General features: G+C 42.2%; 2 protein-coding genes and 1 long non-coding RNA gene across 4 annotated transcripts; all 3 read right to left on the bottom strand.

The window, feature by feature from the left end:
* Window positions 1–1,931: 1,931 nt before the first annotated feature.
* Window positions 1,932–8,304, bottom strand: LOC106602180 (B-cell CLL/lymphoma 6 member B protein). The gene is made up of 5 exons (XM_014194662.2): window positions 7,837–8,304; window positions 7,643–7,746; window positions 7,474–7,537; window positions 5,298–7,287; window positions 1,932–2,071 (listed from the first exon to the last, which is right to left on the bottom strand). The coding sequence occupies exons 1-4, from the start codon at window positions 8,144–8,146 to the stop codon at window positions 6,206–6,208; spliced, it is 1,560 nt and encodes a 519-aa protein (XP_014050137.1). The 5' UTR covers window positions 8,147–8,304; the 3' UTR covers window positions 1,932–2,071; window positions 5,298–6,205.
* A 4,378-nt stretch (window positions 8,305–12,682) lies between these two features.
* LOC106602178 (B-cell CLL/lymphoma 6 member B protein) lies at window positions 12,683–17,455 on the bottom strand. Of its 2 annotated transcripts, XM_045716413.1 has the most exons (6): window positions 15,608–17,455; window positions 15,415–15,518; window positions 15,252–15,312; window positions 13,962–15,078; window positions 13,282–13,563; window positions 12,683–12,979 (listed from the first exon to the last, which is right to left on the bottom strand). In XM_045716413.1, the coding sequence occupies exons 1-4, from the start codon at window positions 15,912–15,914 to the stop codon at window positions 13,988–13,990; spliced, it is 1,563 nt and encodes a 520-aa protein (XP_045572369.1). In that variant the 5' UTR covers window positions 15,915–17,455; the 3' UTR covers window positions 12,683–12,979; window positions 13,282–13,563; window positions 13,962–13,987. The 2 variants fall into 2 exon arrangements, with proteins under 2 accessions (XP_045572369.1, XP_045572368.1); XM_045716412.1 differs by having other exon boundaries at window positions 13,282–15,078; window positions 15,608–16,533.
* A 1,882-nt stretch (window positions 17,456–19,337) lies between these two features.
* Window positions 19,338–20,397, bottom strand: LOC106602181 (uncharacterized). Its single transcript, XR_001328182.2, has 2 exons — window positions 20,134–20,397; window positions 19,338–19,832 (listed from the first exon to the last, which is right to left on the bottom strand). It is a non-coding gene; the product is annotated as an uncharacterized lncRNA (long non-coding RNA).
* Between the last annotated feature and the right edge of the window lie 5,190 nt (window positions 20,398–25,587).

Here is a 25,587-nt window from a genome sequence, read left to right as displayed (position 1 = left end):
CTGTATCATATTGTAGCTGCTACTGAAAGGAATATTATAACATTTTTAAATCAGCCTTCTTTACTTTCATTGAAGTAGTGAATTAAATCAAACACACACTTTGTCCTCCAAAAATGATTATTTTACTATTTAGTTCAAGTACACAAAAACAGAATAGGCATACAACCTAAAACGAATAAGTTCCACCAGTTAAAACGTAGTAAATCAAAGAGTAGGCTACGGGTTAATTGAAGCACGCAATGAGAATGCACTCTAATTCTAAACAATGTAACAGTAGCAAAATATATTTTTTAAATGTAATATAGAATACAGTACCAGTCAATAGTTTGGACCCATCTACTCATTCCAGGGTTTTTCTTTATTTTTACTATTTTCTAAATTGTAGAATAATAGTGAAGACATCAAAACGATGAAATAACACATATGGAATCATGTAGTAACCAAAAAAAGTATTAAACAAATCAAAATATATTTTAGATTTTACATTCTTATGAGTAGGTCTACATAAGGGTGCTATTTTAAAAAAAATCACAAAAGCTCTGACGAAGGCCGTGAGACCGATACGTATGCTTATTAAAGATCAGTGATACTATCAAGAGCAGTGTGCGGTTTCCTTTTTCATTCATCTTATTCAACTGTTACCATGCACCTGCAAATAAGATTGCTCAGATGTGCGAATGCCTTTTGAATTTTACATTCTTAAAAGTAGCCACCCTTTGCCTTGACAGCTTTGCACACTCTTCAGCATTCTCTTAACCAGCTTCCTGAGGAATGCTTTTCCAACCGTCCTGAAGGAGTTCCCACATATGCGGAGCACTTGTTGGCTGCTTTTCCTTCACTCTGAGGTCCAACTCATCCCAAACCATCTCAAATTGGGTTGTGGAGGCCAGGTCATCTCATGCAGCACTCCATCGCTATCGTTAAATAGCCCTTACACAGCCTGGAGGGGTGTTGGGTCATTGTCCTGTTGAAAAACAAATGATAGTCCGAATAAGCGCAAACCAGATGGGACGGCGTGCTGAATGCTGTGGTAGCCATGCTGGTTAGGTGTGCCTTGAATTCTAAATAAATCACTGACAGTGTCACCAGGAAAGCACCCCCACACCATCACACTTCCTTCTCCATGCTTCACAGTGGGAACCACATGCGGCGATCATCCGTTCACCTACTCTGCGTCTCACAAAGAATCTCACATTTGGACTCATCAGAGCAAAGCAGACTTCCCCCCAGTCTAATGTCCATTGCTCGTGTTTCTTGGCCCAAGCAAGTCTCTTCTTCTCATTGGTGTCTTTTAGTGGTTTCTTTGCAGCAATTCGACCATGAAGGCCAGATTCAGTCTCCTCTGAACAGTTGATGTTGAGATGTGTCTTGTTCCTTTTTTTACTCTGTGCAGCATTTATTTGGGCTGCAATCTGAGGTGCAGTTAACTCTAATGAACTTATCCTCTGTAGCAGAGGTAACTCTGAGTCTTACATTCCTGTGGTGGTCGTCATGAGAGCCAGTTTCATCATAGCGCTGGATGGTTTTTGCGACTGCACTTGAAGAAACTTTCAAAGTATTTTTTTTAACCTTTATTTAACTAGGCAAGTCAGTTAAAAACAAATTCTTATTTACAATGACAGCCTACCCTGGCCAAACCCTTACCCAGACTACGCTGGGCCAATTGTGAGCCGCCCTATTGGACTCCCAATCACGGCCGGTTGTGACACAGCCTGGAATCGAACCAGAGTCTGTTGTGACACCTCTAGCACTGAGACACAGTGCCTAAGACCGCTGCGTCACTCTGGAGCCCACTCGGGAATGAGTAGGTGTGTCCAAACTTTTGACTGGTACTGTATATAAATAGCCAAAGGGATTTTTGATAGCCTTGAGTAATAGGTAAACACCTAAATAACATGTAGCTTTTTGTTTTTACAATAAACGAGAACATGATAAATAAACGTTTTATTAGTAATAGAGGTGTAAGAAGCGCAGCAAGTATATAATGGTTTATATTGTCCTTCACAGTAACCTACAACCACAATGTACTGGCTTCTCCTTTCAGTAACGACTGGGGTTCAGGATCAGATCTCTGGAAAAGAAACACAGAAGAGAAAAGATTGTCAGACAAACCAGAATGGAATACATGGAATACGAATTAACAAGTAAAGAATCTTAAGTCTATGGGACACAGACACTTTGAGGTGTTTGCACACAGTGTTGACATACAATGATGTTTGTAAGACCGTAACAACCGATCACATAATGAGATAAGATTCAAGACGTTCCTTTATCTGGAAAGATTTTTTGGGGAAACATGGTTCATGAAACTGTCCTCAGAGCACTCCATGATATTGAATGAATGCATTTTAAAAGATGTGCCCTTATCCCATAGGCTTGTTCAGATTTAAGGAATTATCAATACTAACCTTGCCTGTGGAGTACTTCCTGAAAATGTAATTTCTCAGCATTGTATTGAAGGTTTTGCAGACCAGAGACAGGTTCCAGTTGCCTAAATTCCCCTCTACACACAACATATCCCAGAAGATCCATACCAATGACTCGAGAGGAAGCTGCAAGCAACTGTGCTTTTAGTGTTTTAGTTGCCTATATCGATTACGTGTTTGTCGTTGAACAGAAGACAGGAAAGTCACTAAGTAGGTAACAAGTCAAACTTTAGAAGACATTTATGGGTGATTCCTCATGAATCTTCAAAACTTTTTATTTTCACTCAATTTAATCCATAGAAGGGTCCTTTATAGGAAGGATTGATGATTGAGATATATATATATATATACACACTCAGCAAAAAATGAAACGTCCCTTTTTCAGGACCCTGTCTTTCAAAGATAATTCATAAAAATCCAAATACAGACCTTCATTGTAAAGTGTTTAACACTGTTTCCCATGCTTGTTCAATGAACCATAAACAATTAATGAACATGCACCTGTGGAACGGTCGTTAAGACACAACCAGCTTACAGACGGTAGGCAATTAAAGTCACAGTTATGAAAACTTAGGACACTAAAAAGGCCTTTCTACTGACTGAAAAACACCAAAAGAAAGATGCCCAGGGTCCCTGCTCAACTGCGTGAACGTGCCTTAGGCATGCTGCAAGGAGGCATGAGGACTGCAGATTTGACCAGGGCAATAAATTGCAATGTCCGTACTGTGAGACGCCTAAGACAGCGCTACAGGGAGAGGACGGACAGCTGATCATCCACACATTGGCAGACCACATGTAACACCTGCACAGGATCGGTACATCCGAACATCACACCTGCGGAACAGGTACAGGATGGCAACAACAACTGCCTGAGTTACACCAGGAACGGAACAATCCCTCCATCAGTGGTCACTGTCCGCAATAGGCTGAAAGAGGCTGGACTGAGGGCTTGTAGGCCTGTTGTAAGGCAGGTCCTCACCAGACATCACCGGCAACAATGTCGCCTATGGGTACAAACCCATCGTCGCTGGACCAGACAGGACTGGCAAAAAGTGCTCTTCACTAACGAGTCGCGGTTTTGTCTGACCAGGGGTGATGGTCGGATTCGCGTTTATCGTCGAAGGAATGAGCGTTACACCGAGGCCTGTACTCTGGAGCAGGATCGATTTGGAGGTGGAGGGTCCGTCATGGTCTGGGGCGGTGTGTCACAGCATCATCGGACTGAGCTTGTTGTCATTGCAGGCAATCTCAACGCTGTGCGTTACAGGGAAGACATCCTCTTCCCTCATGTGGAACCCTTACTGCAGGCTCATCCTGACATGACCCTCCAGCATGACAATGCCACCAGCCATACTGCTCGTTCTGTGTGTGATTTCCTGCAAGACAGGAATGTCAGTGTTCTGCCATGGCCAGCGAAGAGCCCGGATCTCAAGCCTATTAAGCACATCTGGGACCTGTTGGATCAGAGGGTGAGGGCTAGGGCCATTCCCCCCAGAAACGTCCAGGAACTTGCAGGTGCCTTGGTGGAAGAGCGGGGTAACATCTCACAGCAAGAACTAGCAAATCTGGTGCAGTCCATGAGGAGGAGATGCACTGCAGTGCTTAATGCAGCTGGTGGCCACACCAGATACTGACTGCTACTTTAGATTTTGACCCCCCTTTGTTCAGGGACACATTATTCAATTTCTGTTACAGTCACATGTCTGTGGAACTTGTTCAGTTTATGTCTCAGTTGTTGAATCTTGTTATGTTCATACAAATATTTACACATGTTAAGATTGCTGAAAACGCAGTTGACAGTGAGAGGACGTTTCTCTTTTTTGCTGAGTGTGTGTGTGTGTATTTATTTATTTAAGTGTCTTAAAGCATAATTGAGAAATAACTAACTATAGTTCGAATTTGACATTACCCAGGACTTCTGTAAGACTCCATATTGTTTTATTTGTATGTGCTACATGCCAATATATGGTGTCATATGAAGCTAAACTGCTTGCTTGTCATATGTATTTTGATTTCAATGACATGTCTTACATACATTTCTGAATATAGAAAAACATCAACAAGAAGTGAAAATATCCCACTTTTGATTTGGCAAATTTGTCAATATATTGTTGAACATAATACACTATGGGCATTTCAAAGATACAGAGTGGAATCTCTGCTACCTTTAGAGTAATAAACACATTTTTACGCATAACCAGAGTGAATGTGAAAATGGATTCAAAATATTCACCTCTGCTGTTGATTTGCAGGATGTGCAATGACACTTAAAAGGAGGGCTGTGATTGGTTACATTGTTTACTATGCCAAAGTATCTCTATAAAAGAAGCCATAACTTTAAAGCTAGCAGAACTTTGAATTGCCTGAAAAGTATATTATGTTTCACAATGTTTGTAAAAAAAAATGTTTAAAGCCTAATTTAAAAAAAGGTATAACTTCAATAATCATATTTGTAAATATTCATAAATTAATGCAAGAAATGTGTTATTGCAATCAAAATACTAATCAAAATACTGAGCAAGTGGTAAAGTTGTATATGACACTAAACGTTGCTTTGTAGCACCTACAACTGAAACATGGAGTCTTAAAAAGGAGTTCTGGGTAAGGCCAAAATTACACAAATATTCAAACTTCAATTAATTACGCTTTAGGATATAAATGTCAAATATATCCCCAAAATCCTTCCTCCAAAGGACCATTCTATGGATGCTAATTATGGGACTCAAAATCTCATAGCAACTGTTAATAGAAAAGTGTTTTCCTAGGCAGAATATGATGGGAAGGGTAGAGGGGTATCAAGATGGCTTTATCGAACTCTACAAATCCAACCATATTGAAACCTGTATAAAACGACAAACATTGACAGCTTACCATTCCAGTCAGCACTCTCTCTCCTTGCAACTGCTGGGCCGCCAGGTCCGTTTCTAGGGCAAGGAGTGCGCTGGCGCCTGGGAACCCTGTGCCTTCCTCCTCCTCAACCCTGCGTCCAAGTACGAGTAGAGACGAGCAACAAACTCTCAACCACCAACAGGCCTTGCTCACCCAGGCACCTGTCCAGTGCTTCCGGAATTCTGTTCACATTGATATGAAATCTATCTACATCGTATCAGTCTCATAGGGTATTCGTCTTATTGACAGGTCAATGGAAATGTAGTCTTAATTATTGTACTTTGGTTCCCCACTGCACAAATACAAATTCATAAGGATGTAGTCTAGCGGTTAAGAGTGTTGAGCCAATAACTTAAAGGTCGCAGGTTGGAATCACCTAGCCGACAAGCTGAAAAATCTGTCGACGTGCCCTTGAGCACAGCACTTAACCCTAATTGCTCTTGTAAGTTGCTATGGATAAAAGCGTCTGCTAACTGACTAAAATACATTTAAAATCTTCACCTGTAATAACTTATACATTATCAATCCACGCTGGACCAATCATCAAGCCAGTTGAACTGAAAACACGACCACTACACACAGAGGGAATTGTTCAATGAGGAAACCATTCAAAGTGAAAAAAAACATGGACCCAGTATTCATACATAAACCACAGTAGTGTTGAGACATTCCATTTACAACTAGGGCCAGGAGTTGTTCCCTGGCCTGGTCACGTGGTGAGGAAAAACTCCTGGCCCTGCCTATCATTACACTGGGAGTAGTGTGAAGTTGCCCTTAGATGCTGAGTCAGTTTAAAGAAGAAAAAAAATTCACTAATGGTCAAAGTTAGAATTGGGGGAGAGGAAGCTGATCCTAGATCTGTATCTAGTCTGAGCTTTAGCCTGGAACACTCAGGGCAGCACCATGTCCTGTGGCCTGCCACCAGTGTGGACGAGGAGGTGCTTCTTCATGTGGCAGGACTGGGTGAAGCACTTCCCGCAGTAGACACATTGAAACGGTTTCTCTCCGGTGTGCACCCTCTCATGCCTCTTCAGCTGGTGGCTGTGGGAGAAGCGCTTGGTGCAGTGGCTGCAGCCGTACGGTTTCTCCCCCGTATGGACCCGCATGTGCCTGCTTAGGTACGCCTGGGGGAAGGGCTTCCCGCAGAGGCTGCACCGGAGATATCTCTTGCTGGAGTGAGATGTTAACTGTTGCGGCTGCTTTTCTATGCCTTTCGATGAAGAAGTGGAGCCTCTGTTGAAATTCGGGAAGGGGGCTGGCTTCCCTCTTTGGGGAACCTGGTGGAGGGTAACCCTTGGGGATGAAAAGCTGTTTCGGTTGGACAGTCCATTGAAATCTGCAAACTTGTACCTTGGTCCTACAGTTGTCCCTTGCTCTGCATGTTGAGTGTCAGAGGGACACTTTGTCTGTCCAGACTCCATTCCCCCTCTTCCTCTGTTGTCCACAAGCTGCCTGCTGTCTGAACAGACCTCTCCAGATGTCGCCTCTTGGTCAGTTATGCTCCATTCTGAACTCATATCTGCCTCCACTTTAATGGGAACTGAGTCCACCATCACCACATCAGGCAGCCAGTCCAGAGAGCCCGATGCAGACATGCAGACCCCAGAGTTACCAGACACCCCTTTCTTCTCTGGATGTTCAGACAGCCTCGTGGAGTCTGGCCCGGCATTGTGAGGAGCATTCACAGTTTGGTTGTCAGTCTCCTGGTTCTCTGTCCATTGAGACAGGCTGTATGATATGGGTTGATGGTCAGTTTCCCAGGTCACACACTCAGCAACCTGATGGTCCTGTCTCGCTCTGTTGTATTGTGATGCTGGATGCTGAAACGTCTGGTTTTCAGGTTCTATATTGAGTGAGGTGTCTGGAGCTCTGTGTCTGTTGCCCTGCTGGTCCAGAAGGTCTGTGGTTTCAGTAGATGATGAAGAACCTGGTTCTGCCATAATGATCTTCTCACTGCTCTCACTGACCATCTCTGAAGTGGGACAAAGTAAAGCACAACATCAGCTTCCTGTAGTGGAGAATGATTCTTCTTTGCCTTATTTATTACTTATGGGTAATTACTAAGAAGTTTATCAAATACTGCAATAAACATGGACAGCTTTACTTAACATAACATGGAAATTGCATAGATTGGATTAGTTGCAACAACAAAAAATACCTTCTGTTGTACTGGTGTCAAGGTTCTCCATTTTGACATGAGTTTCCTCTTGCATATCTGCCATCTGTGTTTTGTATTCATCCGAAACATTTTATTAATAACATATCCACAACAGCACTTGAAATACGATTAAACAATAATACATTTGACCGTGTCTATGACAACTGACCTGCATGCCTCCATTATGGTCTGTCGTTGTGCGTCCTGCGTCTTTCCAGGTAGTGACATCCTGCAGAAAGTTGCCCCCTTCAATGTCGTCAAAACGATTCTTCACTGCACCAAACAAGAGAAACCCTCATAAACGTTATAGATTCTACATTACCAATCATTTTTGAACGTGTTTAAATAATGTGAAAAACCTACAATATCCAAGTCTGCCTGTCGACTTCCCTACAAAGCTCCCTCTTCCCCGGGCAACATGATTAGTGTCCACGTGCTTGTGAACTGTGCGTCGCAGGGCTCCGAATCTTTCTGTGCCCCGTCGAGAAGTCTGACATTTTGTCAAAAGCAGCTTCCTCCGCAAGTTCTCGATTTCTTTCTGGCTATGGGAAATTTCCAAACGTAAGGCAGCATGGCCGTCATCTACAAGTTTGCAGATTTCGGCAACGGCTGCATTCGCCAACACCTCGACGATGGAGGCTAGCTGAGCATGAAATGCGACGGTATCGGACATGTCCTTAACACTATGTTTATGTTAAACACTTATGTTATAGTAATTTGCATTGCAGTGTAAAGTCAACGTCTTCAGACTATACAGTTCACACCATAGAGCATTGAACACAATTTTTGTTGTTGTTTTTGTTCCGCTACTTCCTGGATCGTTCTTCAAAATAAAAAAGTTTGCTTTTCAAAATAAAGGTTGGTTACACACACGATTTACCATAGTTCAAACTTCCAACATTGCCACCTGCTGCTGTATCATATTGTTGCTGTTATTAAAATAAATCAAATTGTTAAAAAATATAATTTGCCTTTCAATTAAGTGAATACAAATATAACACGCACACGTTGTCCTTCAACAATTTTACTAATAAGTTAAAGTACAAAAATACAGAATCAGCATACAACCTGAATTTAAAAGTAATAAATGTATTTCTTCAATTAAAAATAAGTAAATCAAGAGAGAAGGCTAAGGGTTAGTAGTCTCAAAACTAACTGAAGCACCACACTAAGAATGCACTCTAACTCCGAACAATGTAACAGTAGAAAGATTCAACAAACAAAAAATTCTGAATATATATATATATATATATATATATATAATTTATAAATTACAAAACTGTATAAAAAATTGCTAACTAGATGGTAACTTTACCAGAAGTAAAGTTATGGGGCTTGATTTAGCTCCTTAAAGTGGAAGAAGTTTTAACCAGTTTTACTTTACTATTTAAAGCAAAGCATTTACTTTAAATAGTGCATTCGGAAAGTATTCAGACCCCTTGACTTTTATCACATTTTGTTACGTTACAGCCTTATTCTAAATTGGATTAAATAGTTTCCCCCCTCAATCGACACACAATACCCCATAATGACAAAGAAAAAAAACAGGTTTTTAGAATGTTGCAAATTTTTTGGGGAATTAAACTGAAATATGACATTTACATTACATTTACATTTAAGTCATTTAGCAGACGCTCTTATCCAGAGCGACTTACAAATTCGTGCATTCACCTTATGATATCCAGTGGAACAACCACTTTACAATAGTGCATCTAAATCTTTTAAGGGGGGGTTAGAAGGATTACTTTATCCTATCCTAGGTATCCCTTAAAATGACATTTACATAAGTATTCAGACCATCACTCAGTACTTTATTGACGCACCTATGGCAGTGATTATAGCCTCGAGTCTTCTTGGGTATGACGCTACAAACTTGGCACACCTGTATTTGGAGAGTTTCTCCCATTCTTCTCTGCAGATCCTCTCAAGCTCTGTCAGGTTGGATGGGGAGCGTCACTGCACAACTATTTTCAAGTCTCTTCAGAGATCGATCGGGTTCAAGTCCAGGCTCTGGCTTGGCCACTCAAGGACATTCAGAGACTGGTCCCATAGCCACTCCTGCGTTGTCTTGGCTGTGTGCTTAGAGTCATTGTCTTGTTGGAAGGATAACCTTTGCCCCAGTCATAGGTCCTGAGTGCTCTGGAGCTGGTTTTCATCAAGGACCTCTCTGTACTTTGCTCCATTCAGCTTTCCCTCAATCCTGACTAGTCTCCCAGTCCCTGCCACTGAAAGACTTCCCCACAGCATGATGCTGCCACCACCATGCTTCACCGTAGGGATGGTGTCAGGTTTCCTCCAGACGTGACTCTTGGCATTCAGGCCAAAGAGTTCAATCTTGATTTCATCAGACCAGATAATCTTGTTTCTCATGGTCAGAGTCCTTTACGTGCCTTTTGGCAAACTCCAAGCGGGCTGTTATGTGCCTTTTACTGAGAAGTGGCTTATGTCTGTCCACTGTACCCTAAAGGCCTGACTGGTGGAGTGCTGCAGATATGGTTCTCCTTCTGGAAGGTACTCCCATCTCCACAGAGGAACTCTAGAGCTCTGTTAGAGTGACCATCGGGCTCTTGGTCACCTCCCTGACCAAGGCCCTTCTCCCCCGATTGCTCAGTTTTGCCAGGCGACCAAGAAGAAGAGTCTTGGTGGTTCTAAACTATTTCCATTTAAGTATGATGGAGGCCACTGTGTTCTTGGGGACCTTCAGTGCTGCAGACATTTTTTGGTACCCTTCCCCAGATCTGTGCCTCGACACAATTCCTTCAACCTCATGGCTTGGTTTTTGCTCTGACATGCACTGTCAACTGTGGGATCTCATATAGACAGGTGTGTGCCTTTCCAAATCATGTCCAATCAATTGAATTTACCACAGGTGGACTTACAATCAAGTTGTAGAAACATCTCGAGGATCAATGGAAACAGGATGCAACTGAGCTCAATTTCTAGTCTCATAGCAAAGGGTCTGATTACTTATGTAAATAAGGTATGTTTTTTTTTGTTTTTTTTATACATTTGCAAACATTTCTAAAATCCAGTTTTCGCTTTGTCATTATAGTGTAGTGTGTAGATTGAAAAAATAATAATTTCATCAATTTTAGAATAAGGCTGAAGCGTAACAAAATGTTGAAAAAGGGAAGGGGCCTGAATACTTTCTGAATACACTGTAGTCAAAGTTATATTTAGTAAAACAATTGGTCTGATTACTTCGACAGACGACTATATCAACCTTATTGCTTTGGATTGTGGGGCAGTAAGATCACAATGTCTAAATACAGTTAAGTGTAAAAACTGAAGGAAGAAAGACATAGGACAAAGATCTGTCAGACAATGGTAATAAAAGGCAGGATCATGTAGAAAAACACTCATAGGAAAGCAAAGCAACTCAATTCATGCTGGGGGTTTCAGATAGATGCATTTTGTAAAAATGTCAAGTTTGATTTTAGTTTAATGATGATGTAATGATCAAACTGTACAGAGTATTCATAGGTCTGTTGTTCAAAGTGAGATGGAAAATGCTTTCTGAATATGAAGACTTGCTGTTGTGGTGGAAGAGAGGAACTCATAAGGAATTAGAAACATGTAGGCTATTATTTGGGGAGGGAAATAGGATGGTACATCTAGTGATGACAGCTCTTTAAAAGTATTTTAGTGGTAGTTTAACTATTTGAATGAAAAAAAAAGCAGAGGCATGACATTTTAGGCCGAGCCCTACCCATGCTGGTGACGCTCAGGCCCTACCCTACCGGATCCCGATTTCTCAACACAAAATTAGAAACACAGTAACTTCCTCAATTAGTATCAATAGCTAATCTCGATCTGTCCCTTGCTTCCTGCACTGCCCCATGCGCTCCTCTGCGTGTGAGTACCCATAGCAACGGCTACATTTGGGCTGCTCAATGACAAGACAGCTGTTAGCTTACGTTAGCTAGCTACTTTTCGTCACTCTAAACTCCGACAACAGCTGTACCCTTTTATGGATATGCTAATTTATGCATGTTTGTAGTTATAGTTTATTAAATCAAATGTATTTATATAGCCCTTCTTACATCAGCTGATATCGCAAAGTGCTGTACAGAAACCCAGCCTAAAACCCCGAACAGCAAGCAATGCAGGTGTAGAAGCACGGTGGCTAGGAAAAATTCCCTAGAAAGGCCAAAACCTAGAGAGGAACCAGGCTATGAGGGGTGGCCAGTCCTCTTCTGGCTGTGCCAGGTGGAGATTATAACAGAACATGGTCAAGATGTTCAAATGTTCATAAATGACCAGCATGGTCAAATAATAATAATAAGTACAGTAGTTGTCGAGGGTGCAACAGGTCTGCACCCCAGGAGTAAATGTCAGTTGGCTTTTCATAGCCGATCATTGAGTATCAATGTTTTAAATATTTTTTAGTTAGGATGGCCTGAACATGTGAAAATTGGTTTGGTGAATTTTAAGTTAGGATAGCCTGAATGTTTTAAAGTTGGGTGTTACGAATCCCTTTGGCCCAGCAGTCTAGGGGGGATGGATACGAGACCCGTAACATAAATCATGCAAATTATTATAGTGATAAAGAACAGAGAGAACCAAAAACCACATACAACTGAAATCTACCGTCAAACTCAAAAGGTTTATTTGAAACACACGGTAATGGGGTGTGAGAAAAGGGGCTGAGCTGGACCCAAGCAAAGAAACAATAATCGAAAACACCCCTAAACTAGACTAGCCTATTTCCACAACAGCTAGCTAACTAACCAAAAATACAGAGGGTGGTCCGCCCAGTTCTAACTAGGGTACTTAGACACAGTATTCCTACGGGTAATGTATGCCCATGGGCGACTTGTCTTGGTACCCCCTTTTCTCACCAAACAAACAGTCAACACTTTAACAAAAACAATACTCACAGGTGGGATGGACAAAGTGACATGTAGTTTCAAAACAAAAGAGATCAACACAGAGATGTAGAGCTAGGGACAGAGAGAGCTTGAACACAGAGAGATTGAGAGAATGAACACAAAGATTGATCTAGGGAGAAAACAACTGACTGGGTTTTTAAACCAAGGGAAAGGGGCTGTGATAGGTTGAGGGGGTCTTGTAGCTTAATTGGCCAAGGTGCCAGACCATTTTGAAAACCTACCTCTGTATTCCTATGGTTCTCATCCAAACCTATGTTAATTTATGAAACATTTTATTGGTTATAGTTTTAAAAAGTAGAAACAGTACCAGTCAAAAGTTTGGACACACCTACTCATTCAAGGGTTTTTCTTTATTTGTACTATTTTCTACATTGTAGAATAATAGTGGAGACAAACTATGAATTAACATATGGAATCATGTAGTAACTAAAAAATGTGTTAAACAAATGAAAATATATTTTATATTCTTCAAAGTAGCCACTCTTTGCCTTGATGACAGCTTGCTCAGGATGGTACGAAGGTTCCGCTGTGACCAGAGACAGGTTCCAGTAGCCTCTCTTCCCGTCCACATGCAGCACGTCCCGGAAGATCCACACCAGCGACTCCAGAGGAAGCTGCAAAGACAAAGTTAATTCAATGGTTTCCATATTGTATCTGTATATTGATCAGGTGCTAGTCCGGAACAATCAGTTTGGCCGCTAAGCAGTGATATATATATGAATTCTGATTGAATTGAATGGATTCTAATTCTACTCATTCTAATTCTGGGACTCAACAATTGCCACTTTGAATAGACAAGGGTTTTCCTAGGCTGAATATTATGGAAAGTGTAAAGTGATATCAAGATAGTTCTATAAAGCCGTCGATAAATCTAACCATAATAAACCCTCTATAAAGTCAACCATTGACAGCCTACCATTCCAGGTCAGCACTCTCGCGTTGCACCTGCTTGGTCGCCAGATTTGTTTCAAGGGCCAGGAGTGTGCTGGCACCCAGGGAACCTGTGGCTTTTCTCTTAAGCCATGTCGATGTCCAGAAAGTTACTGTCATCGTCACGCTCTTCCCTGCACCCTCCTCCTCCCTATGTCCAGGTACGAGACGAGCCGAGCAGCGCACTCTCGACCACCTACAGGCCTAGCTCACCCAGGCACCTGTCCAGAGCTTCCTGCATTCGTAATTGCTGTTCTTTGGTTCACCCCTGCACCAATACAAATTCATGAGGATGTTTAAAATCTTCACCTGTAATAACTTAAACATTAACAGTCCACTCTGGATCAAGCATCAAGCCAGCTGAAAACACTACCACTACACACAGAGGGTAGTGTTCAATGTGGTAACTATCCAAACTGTTAAAAACACAGGGACCCAGTATGAAAACCACAGTAGTGTTGAGCCATTCCCCTTACAACTAGGGCCAGGAGTTTTTCCTTGGTCTGGTCACGTGGTGAGGAAAACCTCCTGGCCTTGCCTATAATTACACCAGGCAGAGTAGTGTGAAGTTGCCCCTACACACTGATCTTGGGTCAGTTTTAGATGTTTTCCTACTAATGGTTAAGGTTAAGATTGGAGAAGAGGAAGCTGATCCTAGATCTGTACCAAGGGGAAACTTCACCCTGGAACACTCAGGGCAGCACCATGTCCTGTGGCCTGCCACCAGTGTGGACGAGGAGGTGCCTCTTCATGTGACTGGACTGGGTGAAGCACTTCCCGCAGTAGACACAGTGAAATGGTTTTTCTCCGGTGTGAACCCTCTCGTGCATCTTCAGCTGGTGCCTGTGGGAGAAGCGCTTGGTGCAGTGGCTGCAGCCGTACGGTTTCTCCCCCGTATGGACCCGCATGTGACTCCGCAGTTGAGCCGGCTGAGGGAAGGGCTTTCCACAGAGGCTGCACCGGAGCTGCCTCTGGGTGGAGTGAGACGTTAGCTGTTGTGGCTGCTTTTCTTTGCCTTTCGATGAAAAATTGGAGCCTCTGTTAAAATTCAGGAAGGGGGCTTGCTTCCCTCTTTGGGGAACCTGGTGGAGAGTAACCCTTGGGGATGAAAAGCTGTTTAGGGAGGACAGTCTGTTGAAATCTGGAATCTTTGACCTTGATCCTACAGTTGTCCCTTGCTCTGGATGTTGAGTGTCAGAGGGACACTTTGTCTGTCCAGACTCCATTCCCCCTCTTCCTCTGTTGTCCACAAGCTGCCTGCTGTCTGAACAGACCTCTCCAGATGTCACCTCTTGGTCAGTTATGCTCCATTCTGAACTCATATCTGCCTCCACTTTAATGGGAACTGAGTCCACAATCACCACATCAGACACCCAGTCCAGAGAGCCCAAAGCAGACATGCAGACCCCAGAGTTACCAGACGCCCCTCTCCTCTCTGGATGTCCAGACAGCCTCTTGGAGTCTGGCCCGGCATTGTGAGGAGCATTCACAGTTGGGTTGTCAGTCTCTTGGTTCTCTGTCCATTGAGACAGGCTGTATGATATGGGTTGATGGTCAGTTTCCCAGGTCACACACTCAGCAACCTGATGGTCCTGTCTCGCTCTGCTGTATTGTGATGCTGGATGCTGGAACGTCTGGTTTTCAGGTTCTATATTGAGTGAGGTGTCTGGAGCTCTGTGTCTGTTGCCCTGCTGGTCCAGAAGGTCTGTGGTTTCAGTAGATGATGAAGAACCTGGTTCTGGCACAACCGTCTCACTGCTCTCACTGACCAGTTGGACAATCTCTGAAATGGGTCAACATAAAGCACAGCATCAGCTTCCTGTAGTGGACACTGATTCTTTTTTGCCTTATTTATTAGTTATGGATAATGACTAAGAAGTTAATCAAATACTGCAATAAAGGCTTTACTCAACAATGTGTAAATTGCATAGATTTGATTAGTTACATAAAAATGACCTGTTCTGCTGGTGCCAAGGTTCTCCATTTTGATAAGAGGTGACTCTTGCATATCTGCCATCTGTTTTGTATTCATCAGAAACATTAGATTAGAAAAATATCCCTGCCACCATTTGAAATGAGAAAACAAATCCTCAATTTGACCGTGTCAATGACAACTGACCTGCATGCCCCCATCCTGGTCTGTCGCTGTGCATCTTGAGTCTTTCCAGTTCGTGACATCCTTTGTAAAGTTGTCCCCTTCACTGTAGGAAAAACGATTCTCCACTGCACCAGAAAAGATACACCCTCATAAACGTTATACATTCTACATTACAAATGATTTTAAACGCGTTTAAATAAGGTAAAACACCTACAATATCCATGTCTGCCTGTTGACTTTCCAACGAAGCTCGCTCTTGCTCGGGCAACAAGATCGGTGTCGCGCCTGTGAACTGTGCGTCGCAGGGCTCCGAATTTCTCTGCGCCCCGTTGAGAATTCTGGTATTTTGTCAAAAGCAGCTTCCTCCGCAGGTTATCGATTTCTTTCTGACTATGTGAAATTTCCAAACGTAAGGCAGCATGGCCGTCATCTACAAGTTTACATATTTCGGCAACGGCTGCATTCGCCAAAACCTCAATTATTGAAGCTAGCTGAGCATGAAAGGCGACGCTATCGCACATGTCCTTGGAACTATGTAAATGTTAAACAATTATGTTATAGTAAATTGCAGTATTCAGTCAACGATTTGAGAATTCAAAGTTCACAATGTAGACGGTAGACTACACACACAGAAATTCATTCCGGAAACAAAACGAAGGCTACTTCCTGAATTGTTTTTCAAAATAAAGGTTGGTTTTTAAATAAAAATTGGTTACACACACGACTTGTTAGTTCTACCTTTCAACGTTGCCACCCGTTGCTCTATCATGTTGTAGGTGCTACTAAAATGAATCTAATGTTTTGAAAATCCGCCTTCCTTGTCCTCTAAAAAATATTTCACTATTATATTCAAATACAAAAATACAGAATCCGCAAACAACCTGAATTTAAATAGAAGAAATATATTTCTTCAGTTAAAAATAAGTAAATATACGAGTAGGCTAAGGGTTAGTATTCTCAAAACGAACTGAAAGAGAGAAAGCACAACAAAATATAATAATCTATAAATATAATGGATAAATAGCCAATGGGACTCCTAGCTAACAACATTTCATTTTTTGTTTTTACAAATTAGAATATTGTAAATGGAGAAAAAAACCATTGGTAACTTTACATTAAGTAAAGTTGTGGAGCTTGCTTTAGCTCTAAAAGTATTTTGTGGTAGTGGAAGAAGTATAAAAAGTTAACTATTTATATAGTTATAGTTGATAAATGTTTTAAATCATTTCAAGTTACAATGGCCTGAACATGTTAAAGTTGGTTTGGTCTATCTTGAACGTTCAAGAGTTTACTGTAGGTGAGTTATTTTATGCTAATTTCTGCAAATGTATATAGTTATAGTCAATAAGAGTTTAAAATAATTTTAAGTTAGCATAGCCTGAACATTTTAATGTTGGTCTGGTAGTTTAATTGGCCAAGGAGCAAGACCGTTTTCAATAGCTACCTCTGTATTCCTATGGTTCTCATTCAAACCGATGTTAATTTATGCAAATTGAAAATGGTTATGTTTTTTTTTTTAAATTGACAAGCAATCTAAGTATGGTCAGACCGAACCTGTCAACGTTGGTTTGGAGTTGATTGCTTAAAATGGTGAAAGAGGAGGTCTAAACAAAAACAAAAAAACATTTTTGTACCATTCTAGTCTATGGCCCCTTTTTCTGCCATTGAAATGCATTGGTATTCACAGCAACAACTCCGTTTGGGCTGCTGAAGGATGAGACAAACAGCTGTAACTTTTGATTGGTAGTAGATAATTATGTTCTGGTTCCAGATTTAAATACCAGAGAAGTAGACCTCAATGTCATACCCTCTAGGTTTTTATCTAAAGTGCTGGAAAAGTGGTCAAAGTTGCCGATTTGGGTCAAAAGTTTGATTGTTCACCGTGAATGGATGTTGGAAGTCTGGGAGTTGATGATGTCACAATAGGACCTTTAGAATATTGAATAAAAACTATGAAAGTGAATAAAGGACTAAAAGCTCAGTAGTTTAAAAAGTACAAAAGGGGCACCCGAGTGGTGCAGTGGACTAAGGCACTGCAGCTCGGTGCAAGAGGCGTCACTACAGACACCCTGGTTGGAATTCAGGCTGTATCACAACCGGCCATGATAGGTTTGGCCGGTGTAGGCCGTCATTGTAAATAAGAATTTGTTCTTAACGGACTTGCACATTTAAATAAAGGTTAAATAAAAAATGTAAAAAGATATAAAGAGTTCCTTGCAAGCACATTGGTCCTGACCTCTGCACATTTAAAGTTTGAATGCAGGGGCGGAAATCCCGGGGGGGACACGACCCCCCCATCCTGGGAAAAATATGATTTGTCCCCCCCAATATATCACTGAAACATAACTATGTAATTTAAATAATATTAATAATACGCAATGAAAGCAATTGTGCTGATTATAGACACTTAATAGCGCGTTTTTAAGTTTCAAAAGATTGCGACCCCCCCACCCTTTGCCTCACAATGGTTTGATCCACTGCCAGTTCCTTAGCTTGCTAGGTAACAGAGAGGTCGTATCTACTGTCTGAAAGGCACTCAATGCACGTAACTGACGTGAGGTTAATCCAGTCAATCGCGCACACACACTAGCTGAATATGCAGAGCTAGCGCGCAAATATTAACTATTAAGCTAGCTAGTACCTATTCCATTTATGTGGCGTCGTCAAAGATGGAATCTTTGCTATCGTCAATTTATTCCAAGATCAGCATGCAGATGATGTAAGTTAGTGCTTCAAAGTCCCTGCGATAAGGTTAGCGATAAACTGAAGTCCAAACTGAACAGAACTACACTCTCTTCTACCATTGTCTTAAATATATTTAATGGTCTCGTTGCAAAAGCTAAATTGTCGCAAGGGAACTTTTATTTATTTATTTTATTTCACCTTTATTTAACCCGGGTAGCAAAGACTATAGCAAACACCACTGAAACTGAATTGGTGCTCGCTAGCTTTGCAAATTCAGCTATTGTTGGAAGCCAGCCAATATGAAACAAACTATTAAAATTACAAAAGGTTGCAGCATATGTTGTGTAAATGGTGAACTCATACAGCTGTCAACTCTTGTCATTTTAATCCGTTTCACATTTGCTAAGCTACCTTTTAGATCGAAGCCCAAATAGAATGATTGAAGATGATAGAAGCCCATCTCCTACTGTAAATAACCTACACACTGTGCGTGTAGCCAGCCAGCCAGCCAGGTAGAAAAATGGCAGAAAAATAAAAGACAGACATCAGAGTATTTTTCAATACACCAAAACGCATAGTAAGAACCCTAGTAGCCTAATATCACAAAGACTAGTTGATAAAATGTTCATAAGAAAGAAATGAAATTCTAATGGAAATGTTTCACAATAATGTCATTAGGCAGAGCAGGCAACAGATGGCACACAGACAGCAGAGTTGGGGACAGATATGCAGGGACAGACTGGCAGAGACAGGGAGTCTCAGGTAAGTTTGTTGAGTCTTTGTTTGGCAACATTATGAAAGGTTCTCAATTTTTTTGACTTGTAAAATAGGAACATAATTGGAAAATGCCATGGATAGCCCCACTCTCAACTTAAACTGGTGACTGAACTAAGATTTGTTAAAGGCAATGGTATTGCTGTTGTGATTGTTGTGTAGTTTTGGGTACCGGTAGTTAGGAGTACGGCAAACACCTTATTTCTTTGGTTCCTCAATATACATTTACCATATTACAATGTAGGCTATGTGTTACAGCACTACTTTTGGTGTCCCCCTCAGGAATTGCTCTTGAGAAAATATCATGTAATTGTCCCCTCCAAAGTTGATATCAGATTTTCGCCCCTGTTTGAATGACGTTCCTAGCTTAAAAGGTGTAAGAGGAGTAGCCTTCCAAATAATAATATGAAGTATGACAAAGATTTAAAGTGGGGTCTCTTGCATCACAAGCACCATTTCATAATCACATTGGTAATAGGGCTGTATGCAGCGAGTATGTAATGGTTTATTTATATCGTCATTTACAGTAACCTGCAACCACAAAATACTGGCTCATCTACTTTCAGATACTACTGGTGCTCAGGATTTTCCTGGCTATCAAGACTACTTGCTGCTGCCAAACCCTACGCCACGCCTACAAAATGTCATATTTTTTTTTTTTTGTCTGGATCTGGGAACCTCTCCGAACATTCACCACCGAATGGAAACGCATGGGTCCGTCTGATTGGTCCAGAAACCGATGGGTTGGGCCAGAACACACTGGATTAAAACTGCAGTTAGAACATATTTTATTGGCCTGAATAATCTGATTGGTTAAAGACGATCCAATCGCTGATGACTATATTTTGTACAACACCCCTAGTGCCCCTCATCACCACAAACAACTTCAATGATGGCAGTCTCAGACTAAAGTATGTAGTGAACGACAGAGCAGCTGAAGAATTTCGTGTGAGTCTTCAGGCTAGCTCAGGATCAGATCTCTGTAAAATGAACAAATTGTCAGACAAGCCAGAATAGAAATAATGGAATACAAATGCACAAGTAAAGAATATTAAACCTATGGGACACAGACACTTATGAGGTGTTTGTGCGCAGTGTTGAAGTACAATAATGTTTGTAACAATGTAACAACCAATCTTTGAATGAGATTTGCGACCAAAAACATTTTGGGGGAAAGGTATGGTATAAATAATGAAATTCTCCTCAGAGCGCTGCATGACATTGAATCGATGAGTTACACTCCCAAAAAATTGCTTGTGTCCCACAATATTTTATACTAACTTTCACTATGGAGTACTTCCTGATGATTTCATTTCTCAGGATGGTGTAGAAGGTTCTAAAGACCAGAGAGACTCTCTTCGTGTCCACATGCAGCACATCCTGGAAGATCCACTCCCTAAGCAGTGGTGTTAAATATAAAAAAAGAACAGTAAAGCTACATTTCAAACTGTAGAGTATAAACTCAGCAAAAAAAGAAACGTCCTCTCACTGTCAACTGCGTTTTCAGCAAACTTAACATGTTTAAATATTTGTATGAACATAAGATTCAACAACTGAGACATAAACTGAACAAGTTCCACAGACATGTGACTAAAAGAAATTGAATAATGTGTCCCTGAACAAAGGGGGGTCAGAATCAAAAGTAGCAGTCAGTATCTGGTGTGGCCACCAGCTGCATTAAGTACTGCAGTGCAACTCCTCCTCATGGACTGCACCAGATTTGCCAGTTCTTGCTGTGAGATGTTACCCCACTCTTCCACCAAGGCACCTGCAAGTTCCCGGACATTTCTGGGGGGAATGGCCCTAGCCCTCACCCTCCGATCTAACAGGTCCCAGACGTGCTCAATTGGATTGAGATCCGGGCTCCCAGACCATGACGGATCCTCCACCTCCAAATCGATCCCGCTCCAGAGAACAGGCCTCGGTATAACACTCATTCCTTCAACGATAAACGCGAATCCGACCATCACCTTTGGTGAGACAAAACCGCAACTCATCAGTGAAGAGCACTTTTTGCCAGTCCTGTCTGGTCCAGCGACGGTGGGCTTGTGCCCATAGGCGACGTTGTTGCCGGTGATGTCTGGTGAGGACCTGCCTTACAACAGGCCTACAAGCCCTCAGTCCAGCCTCTCTCAGCCTATTGCGGACAGTCTGAGCACTGACGGAGGGATTGTGTGTTCCTGGTGTAACTCGGGCAGTTGTTGTTGCCATCCTGTACCTGTCCCACAGGTGTGATGTTCGGACGTACCGATCCTGTGCAGATGTTACATGTGGTCTGCCAATGCGAGGACGATAAGCTGTCCGTCCTGTCTCCCTGTAGCGCTGTCTTAGGCGTCTCACAGTACGGACATTGCAATTTATTGCCCTGGCCACATCTGCAGTCCTCATGCCTCCTTGCAGCATGCATAAGGCACGTTCAGGCAGATGAGCATAGACCCTGGGCATCTTTCTTTTGGTGTTTTTCAGTCAGTAGAAAGGCCTCTTTAGTGTCCTAAGTTTTCATAACTGTGACCTTAATTGCCTACCGTCTGTAAGCTGTTAGTGTTTTAACAACCGTTCCACAGGTGCATGTTCATTCATTGTTTATGGTTCATTGAACAAGCACGGGAAACAGTGTTCAAACCCTTTACAATGAAGATCTGTTTAATTATTTGGATTTTTACAACTTATCTTTGACTTATCTTTGAGTTTATTTATATTAGTGTATTTATTATATGAATGTTAATCTAAGCATTCTTTTCAGTAGCATCATGTATGGAGAATCAAAAACAAAGAGTGAGCGGTTTCACATCTGATATTAGGAAAGCAGGAAGGTGAAGTTCTATGTGAGATAAATCTACAGGTACTGTACTCACCTCCAGGAGATGAGGTTTCCCCAGACCATGGCAGTTGTGGGGTGAGTGAGTAGCTTGGTTCTACAATGCTGGTGAACATCTTAACCTGTCTAGCCTACTCAAAACAGAGTCACAATGGAAATGAATAAACCATAGAGAATTCTGATTGAATGGGTTCTATGAATTCTAATTTTGGGACTCAGAAACTCATTGCAACTGGCATGTGAATAGACAAGTGTTTTTCTAGGCAGAATTTGATGTAAATGGTAAAGGGGTATCAAGATAGTTCAATAAAGCCCTCTATAAAATCAACAATATTAAATCCAACCACCTACCATTCCAGTCAGCACTCTCCCTCCTTGTACCTGCTGGGTCATCAGGTCCATTTCCCAGGGCCAGGAGTGCGCTGGCGTCCGGGAACCTGTTGCTGTGCTCTTGTGCCATGTCTATGTCCAGAAAGAGGTCATCGTTGTGCTATTCTATGCGCCTTCCTCCTCTTCCTGCATCCAGGTAAGAGATGAGCCGAGCAACGAGCTCTCAACCACCAACAGGCTTTGCTCACCCAGGCACCTGTCCAGAGCTTCCTGAATTCTTAATTGCTGTTCTTTGGTTCACCACTGCACCAATACAAATTCATGAGGATGATTAAAATCTTCACGAGTAATAATTTATACATTGTCAATGACTCAGGGCTCCCGAGCATCGGTCTAAGGCACTGCATCTCAGTGCTAGAGGCATCATTACAGACCCTGGTTCGATTCCAGGCTGTATCACAACCAGCCGTGATTGGGAGTCCCATAGGGCGGTGCACAATTGGCCCAGCTTCGTCCGGGTTAGGGTTTGGCCGGAGTAGGCCATCATTGTAAAAAAGTATTTGTCCTTAACTGACTTGCCTAGTTAAATAAAGGTTAAATCAATCGACTCTGGATCAAGCCAGCTGAACCAACTACACAATCACTACACACAGAGGGTAGTGTTCAATGTGGAAACCATCCAAACTGTTAAAAACACATAGACCTTGAACGAGATGGAGCTCGAGTAATTGACAAATCTTAATCTGACCTCCACTTCAAGTTAAACCCCATTAGCTTTAGTCAAATACACCATGGCGGCTACAAAAAGGCGACATTACATGTGGCATTTTTACCCGGGCTCGAGCAATAGCCACAAAAAAAGCCTCCAAGAAACAGCTTGCTTCAGAAAAAGCCATAGCACCATTAGCCAGGATCATGAGGACCTGTCCCTTCCGAGGCCTAACAACTGCCAACCTCATCCTCTATTGAAGAAATTCTTTGAGCTGAGATCCCAACGTACAGAACTCAACATCAAACTAGATGGCATTAACTCTCAGCTCAGTGCGATAGAGGGCAAAGTGACAACCCTGGAAAATGCCCTGCCTGCCATCAAAAACAAGATAGCCCTCACTGTGGGGTGCCTGGATGAGGCAGAGTGGAGAATCCTATCCATTGAAAACTCATTGGCAGACGCTATGGAAACAATAACCTCTTCTAAAACGAAAATGTAGCATCTGGAAAAGAAAACAGAGGAGTGCATTTAAACAGGAATAACTGTGTTTTATTAAACCTGGCCGAAAAAGAAAAGGGAAACAGCCACTGATCTGCTACCTGCAAGACAGACTCCCCGAGTGGCTCCACCTATCCCCCGACAGGCCCATAGGCCTGGGGAGAGCTCACCGAGCACGGAGGTCTCCACCAGCAGCCGTCGCGCCCAACCACCATACACTTCCTGAGATTCACCAACAAGGAACGAGTGCTACAGGTGTCGAAAATCCACACCATTACAGTGGGGAAAAGCCAAACTCACCTTGCTCCAGGACCTTTCAACTGGAACACGCCGAAAGCACCTAGAGTTGAACAGCCCTTAACCCTTAACTAACCGAGGCATCTTCAGGGGATGCAAATACCCAAACGAGTTCAGGATTCGTCACCAAGGAGCCCTGCGACACTTCAAAACTCACGATTACTAAACAGAAATACCATGAGTATAGCAATAGGCCTAGCAGATTGTTTGCATACCAATTAAAAAGAGCAGCCAGTGTACAATCATGGCCATCTGAACAGCAGATGACGAGGTCCCATATGATCCAAATAAGATGTAACTTTTCATGATTTGTACTGCAAAATATACAGATGCAGAACTCCATTAATTCCTAGAGAATCTCGCTACCAAACTATCAGAGACCGACCAAGAAGATCTCAACTCCCCCCTCACTCACGAGGAGGTCCGCGAGACAATCATCTCCATGCCACCTAACAAGTTCCCAGGGCCAGACGGATTTCCCAGGGTTCTACAAAGCTTTTTGGCCCCAGCTTAGCCATATTTTCATGCCAATGCTGGATGATTTTTGCAAAAATGGAGCTCTCCCAGACTATGTACACAGCCCACATTACAGTGTTGCTTAAAAAAGACAAGGACCGTCTCTCCTGCACATCCTGTTGGACTTCGACTACAAAATAATTACCAAATTGCTTGCCAAAAGACTAAACACTCTTCTCCCAAAATAATAAAAGCAGACCAAACTGGATTTATTAGCGACAGGTAATGTTCTGATAACAGTCGCTGTCTTTTTGATATTATAGACCAAGTAACTGCACAGAAGACCCCTGTCCAGCTGGATGGAGTGGACCGATCTGTTCTCAGTCTGGCCTCAAACTTTAATCAATGGATGAAGTCCCTATATTCTCATCGAAATGCCATGATGTCTACTAATGGTCTGAACTCTGACAGATTCTCTTTGGGACGTGGTACAGACATGGACGCTCGCTGTCCCCTCTGCTCTACTTGTTGGGGACGGAGTTGATGAGGAGCAATCCAAGTATTATGGGTGTTTCTGCAGTCGGCCTTCAGCACAACATTTCTCTCTACTCGGATGATGTTTTGCTCTACAAATCCAACCCTGAGAAATCCCTCCCTCCCATTTTAGACACAATTGCTCAGTAAGGCAAGTTTTCAGGATATAAGATACATTTGAACAAATCCATTGTTTTACCTCTCAATATTCCTGAGTGGCGCAGCGGTCTAAGGCACTGCATCTCAGTGCAAGAGGAGTCACTATAGTACCTGGTTTGAATCTAGGCTGTATCACATCCGGCCGTGATTGGGAGTCCCATAGTGCGGCGCACAATTGGCCCAGCGTCGTCCGGGTTTGACCGGAGTAGGCCGTCATTGTAAATAACAATTTGTTCTTAACTGACTTGCCTAGTTAAATAAAGGTAAAAGAAATCTATACAAACAAAAAAAAGAATAATGAAGTCACTTTGCCCATTCCTTGGAATCTTTGTTACACTAGATCTGAATTGCCTTTTCAAAGAAAACTATCTCCCACTCCTGGATCAAATCAAGAATGATCTCCGAACCTGGACTAGTTTAGTCGTCAGAATCAATGTGATCCATATGAACATCCTCCCTAGACTGAACTATTTATTTCCCATGCTCCCATGCTATCTCCCAGTTTCCTTTTTCAAAACAACCAACCAAAGCATCACCAAATTTATATGGGGCAATAAAAAACCTAGGATCAAGTTCTCCACTCTATTGAAACCTGAATATCAGGGTGGTCTTGCCCTTCCCTGCCTTCAATTGTCCTACTTGTCTGCCCAAATTTGCAACATGTTAACATGGATCACAAACAGACAAGACTATGTGGATTCAGACAGAGGCCCAATCCTGTGGTTCATTGCCCCGAAGCTTAATTATATTCACTAATAACTTTAGTGAAATGGGTAGGTAGCCTAGTGGTTGGAGCGTTGGGCCAGTAACCAAAAGGTTGCTAGATTGAATCCCCGAGCTGACAAGATAAAAATCTGTCGTTCTGTCCCTGAACAAGGTAGTTAACCCCCTGTTCCTAGGCCGTCATTGTAAAGAAGAATTTGTTCTTAAC

Source organism: Salmo salar, chromosome ssa04, assembly GCF_905237065.1.
Source record: "Salmo salar chromosome ssa04, Ssal_v3.1, whole genome shotgun sequence".
In the NCBI taxonomy this organism is placed as follows: Eukaryota; Metazoa; Chordata; class Actinopteri; order Salmoniformes; family Salmonidae; genus Salmo; species Salmo salar.
The sequence above is the reverse complement of the archived record's forward strand: the minus strand, read 5'-3'. Positions and strand labels throughout refer to the sequence as shown.